The 5,477-nt window shown below is 35.1% G+C and overlaps 1 protein-coding gene across 3 annotated transcripts in view; it reads right to left on the bottom strand.

Moving 5' to 3' along the window:
* Positions 1 to 5,477, bottom strand: part of LOC106878542 (myocyte-specific enhancer factor 2C) — a 350,263-nt gene that overhangs the window by 245,225 nt on the left and 99,561 nt on the right. For all 3 annotated transcript variants that reach the window (XM_052967356.1, XM_052967355.1, XM_052967357.1), the window contains exon 2: positions 3,214 to 3,355. In XM_052967356.1, the coding sequence (XP_052823316.1) occupies positions 3,214 to 3,267 (54 nt within the window). In that variant the 5' untranslated portion in view covers positions 3,268 to 3,355. The remainder of the gene's footprint in view (positions 1 to 3,213; positions 3,356 to 5,477) is intronic.

Genomic DNA, 5,477 nt, shown 5'->3' with positions numbered 1-5,477 from the left:
TGTGTGTGTGTGTGTGTGTGTAAGCTTTGTTTTTAAGTCAACTTATATATGGAAACATTTTAATACGGAGCTGAGGAATTTCTCTACACATTTTTGGTAGCCTGTGTATTTATTAACTTTTGCAGTGTAATGAAGGCGATCAAGCTGAAACTTTTGAAGTCACTGCCAACCTTTAATCTATTAAAATTGATATACATTTATGTGTGTGTGCACGTGTGTATGCATGGATGTGTGTATATGTGTCTCTTCATCTTCACACTGCACAATAGTTGTAAACGAGCACCACCATAATACAAATATAGTTAGTGTCCTTCGTTTGCAGTCTCCCAAGAAAACATGGGGAGTAATAGCTTGCTCGAAAAACAGGTGAGGGTTGGTGACAGAAAGGACATCCAGACATAGAAAATTTGCCTCAATGAATTCATGCTATGTGGACTTTGAAACATTGAAAATGATGATGATATGTAGTGAGTGAAATTTTACCAATCCTCTTCAAAATCTTGATTACAGTGAGCAATAATTAATTGAAATGCACAGACAGTCAGCTCATTAGAAATATAGTCACGAATGCGTTAATATGGAGGTGGATGGCAGCAGAGGTGGTCATTTAAAATATAAGATTACAGAAGAGAATTATGGAACAAAATCTTGAATTTATTCATTCAGTGAATCTTCACTCCGAAAATATATCTATCACTTTATATCTGGGTGAATAAAGAATCTTGTGAGTTAAATGTCATGATTAGCTGTAATGATAGGTGATCTGGAACCAACAGCTTTTTGGTCGGTGGTTATATACTTTAGCAACTGAGCTGTGAATCGAGTGACAACCAACATACACACACACAGACAAACGCACACTCACACAGACAAACGCACACTCACACAGACAAACGCACACTCACACAGACAAACGCACACTCACACACACAAACGCACACTCACACAGACAAACGCACACTCACACAGACAAACGTACACTCACACAGACAAACACACACTCACAGACAAACGCATACTCACACAGACAAACACACACTCACACAGACAAACGCACACTCACACAGACAAACACTCACTCACACAGACAAACACTCACTCACACAGACAAACGCACACTCACACAGACAAACGCACACTCACACAGACAAACGCACACTCACACAGACAAACGCACACTCACACACACACACAGTAACTTCATGTGTGCTGTTGGTAATTTTTCTACCTTCTTTTGACTTTTCCATTTTCCTTTTCCGATGAAGAGCTATGCTCGAAATAACAAAAACTCTCTTTTTACTGAGCATCAAATTAATAATTTCCATGTGTACGTCTTCTTGTTGTTTGTTATTGTTATTTTCAATGCTCATTTATTTGATTTACACATACAATACTCCAGTTATATGCGACCGCACACATATGCGAGTTCGTGACAATAGAAATGGGATGGTCGTGTTAGTAGATAGTTCATTCCAAAGTTCTCTTTCTTTTCATTATATTCTTTAATTTTTAATTTTTATTTTTATTTAAAACATATCAAAATTATATATCTACTTTATTTACTCATTTCATTAATTGCATTTGTTTTCCATTGCTCTTTTGCGTTCCGTCTCACCTATTCTTTCCAACTGGGGCAAGTCGGAAATGTCAGAAGCTTTCCAGCCAACAGAAAACAGGTTGCACAATAAACAGTACTTTGCTCAAAAGTACATCAGTTTATGAAAGTGTACTTAATTGTTAACGTATGAAAATAACGACAACGAAACTCCACATACAAGAACTTTGGTTAATGTGCATTCCATTCATTTAGCTCGGTTTATTTACATTTTAATTTATTGTCTTATTATTAGTGGTAATGGTGGGGGAGAGCATTGAAGGTGGGTGGTTTTTCTTATTGTTATTATTTTTAGAGTTTCTTTTATTAGCATCACTTGATTGTTTTTTTTCTTTTTCTGTTTTTTTTTATATTCTTTTTTTCTTCATATTTGTATATTTGTGTGTGAGTACGGAGATGGAGGACATAGTAGAAAAAGAGTTTTTTTTGTCTATTTAAACCTTTTTTTTTATTATTCTTTTAAATAAAATAAATTTTAACAACAGTGTCTGCACAGTGTGAAATGAAAGAAAATTTTTAAAAATTGGCTGTGAGGTAAGTAGCTTGATTACCAGCCACATGGTCCCGGGTTCAGTCCCACTGGGTGGCACCTTGGGCAAGTGTCTTCTACTATAGCCTCAGGCTGACCAAAGCCTTGTGAGTGGATTTGGTAGACGGAAACTGAAAGAAGCCCGTTGTATATATGTATATATATATGTATGTATGTATATGTTTGTGAGTCTGTGTTTGTCCCCCCAACTTTTCTTGACAACTGATGCTGGTGTGTTTACATCCCCGTAACTTAGTGGTTCGGCAAAAAGAGACCGATAGAATGAGTATTAGGCTTACAAAGAATAAGTCCTGGGGTCGATTTGCTCGACTAAAGGTGGTGCCCCAGCATGGCCACAGTCAAAATGACTGAAACAAGTAAAAGAGTAAAAGAGTAAATAATCAAAATAATTATGTAGACATTAGTGAGGTCATTCACACTACAGTGATATTGGTTTCAAATTTTGGCACAAAGCCACCAATTCTAAAGGAGGGGGTAAATTTTGTTGACCCCACTGCTCAACTGGTACCTATTTTATCAATGCCGAAATGATGAAACACCAACTCAATCCTGGCAGAATTTGAACTCACAACATGAAGACCGATGTAATGCGCTATGCATTTTGCTAGGCATGCTAACGATTATGCCAGCTCACCACCTTATCACACCCCAGTAGTATTAATTATTCCTAATTAATTATTTCTAGCCAGAAATTTGAGGAAGGCATGATGGTGTTATTTAATACCATCGGCCTTAGTAGGTGCTTTATTTTATCAAACCCACAAGGACAAATGGCAAAGTTGACCTCAGCAATATTTGAACTAAGGTACCTTGGTTAAATTAATGGTTTCAAATTTTAGTACAAGGCCAGCAATTTCAAGGGACTGTACTGTTGATGTGTATGATAATGATGATAATGCTAACTTCTTTCAGTTACCTTTTCTTACTTTTCTCTACCCCTCTTACACAAGCACACACATACACACACACATAGATACATACATACACTCCAGTTCTCTTCATACAAAAATATAAAATAAAAAAAGGAGAAAGGAAAACATCAACCTACCTGCCGATTCCTTTCATCGCCGATCCTGGAAATTTGGATCTTTTTTCTTCCCATTTCCGTTGTTGTCAAAATTTTGGAGGTTCTAGGGTTCCACTCGAACACAATATAGAGTGGTTGATATTCAAATCACCACTTCCAAATTCTGTAATAGCAAAAATAGTCCTGTGAGACCAAATTTGGCAAATATTCACTGATTAAAAAAAAACATCTAATACACCTACATTGTTTCTTTCTCCACTACCACAACCACTCATCCACAACTATCTCTTCTCATCCATACAGTTTCTCCACTCATTACTCACTCACATTCTCCTTTCCATCCTTACAAATTGTTAGGCCACCTCACTAGAGCTGGTGCCTAGAGAAAAAGCACTCAGTACACCCTATAAAATGGGTTGGTGTTACGAAGGTCATCCAGCTGTAGACACCATGTCAAAACTAAGACATTTGGACTACAATAGGATACTCCAATTCACTGGATCCTGTCAAACCATCCAACCCATATTAGCATGGTAATATTGCTGCATAGTCAAACATGTTTTATGTAAGACTAGAAATAAACAACATCATTTGTAATAAGGGTGACACTTGTTTACAATCATGACAAGATGTCAATACAAGAGTACAAACACACACACACACACACACACACACACATGTATATATACATACATACATACGTATGAATATATATAAGACAGCCATTATGTTCCCACACATACAACGCTTCCACACGGACTCTGTTGAAACTAGTAAGAAATAATTATGAACTTTTCTTTTATTACACTTTTCAAAAAATATATTTTTGATAAGGTTCATTTATTCAAGAAGAAACGAAACACGTAAAATATCTCTGTGAAACTTAAAATTTATCTTACATAGTGACGTATTCAAACTTCTTTTTTATAAATATAAATATATATATATATATATATATATATATATATATACACACACATACATACACACACACAGAGTCACACATGTGTACTAAAACAACAGAAATGCATAAATGAAAGTCTGATTGCTCTTATAAACGCCCACGTTGCTGCACCAAATGATAAGAGGACAATATCTATAGAATATGACACGCAACCTACAAAATGCAAACTATTTTAACAAACCACATTAATCATGTAATGAAGTGAACATATTTTCTATTATCTGTACTTTTGGTTTAATAATTTTAATTTAAAATTTTGTTAAAATAATTAATCATAGCATGACAGATTGCAGGTCATGGAGAAAGCATGCGGTAGAACTGAAAACAACAGCAAATCACAATGCAATTGAGAGGGGTTGTAAAGATAGAAATGGGGATAGACATGTTGAATAAAAATAAAAACGGTTTTAAACATTTAAATTTGTCCAGCATCTTGACAAAGAAAGAAGAATTGTAGGGAACCAAAACTCCATTCTGTGTTCTCGTTAATAAAATTGGGAGTATGTGAGTGGAGGTAGGGAGGGGAGCTAAAAATTTCACCTTATTAGCTTTTTGAAGGGTAGACCAAGTTAGTTATCAAATATTTGATAATTTGAGATTCATTAGTATAAGATTCTTGAAAAATTCCAGAGTATTTGGTTAGTATGTATATGTATGTTATTTCTTTATTACCCACAAGGGGCTACACACAGAGAGGACAAACAAAGACAGACAAACGAATTAAGTCGATTATATCGACCCCAGTGCGTAACTGGTACTTATTTAATCAGCCCCGAAAGGATGAAAGGCAAAGTTGACCTCAGCGGAATTTGAACTCAGAACGTAGCGGCAGACAAAATACCACTAAGCATTTCGCCCAGCGTGCTAACGTTTCTACAAGCTCACCACCTTGGTATGTATATGCGTGTATGCACATGTGTGTGTGATTGTGTGTGTATCCATCCACCCTATGATGGGTAGATGATCCTTGTCACTCCAATGGATGAGCATGATATTAAAACAGGTGTGTGTTTGTAATCACTTTTCTTTTTACATGTCTCTAAGTCTGCCTGAAGTCAAAGAATGACGATACTGTACTGTGCTGATGACTCCCAATTAAAGAAGGAACATGTATGCATACCAATACTTGCTTTCCTAGACTAAATAATGAATATAAGTATATATATATATATACAAAATATTTATTTATTTATATATATAATACTACATATATAAAATATATACAGCTGAATATATATGTAATATTTATATATTTATTTAATACATAATATATTACACACCCACATATATATATATATATATATATATATATATATATATA

This window comes from Octopus bimaculoides, chromosome 4 (genome assembly GCF_001194135.2).
Source record: "Octopus bimaculoides isolate UCB-OBI-ISO-001 chromosome 4, ASM119413v2, whole genome shotgun sequence".
Taxonomy (NCBI): Eukaryota; Metazoa; Mollusca; class Cephalopoda; order Octopoda; family Octopodidae; genus Octopus; species Octopus bimaculoides.
This window is presented reverse-complemented; position numbering and strand designations above follow the sequence as displayed.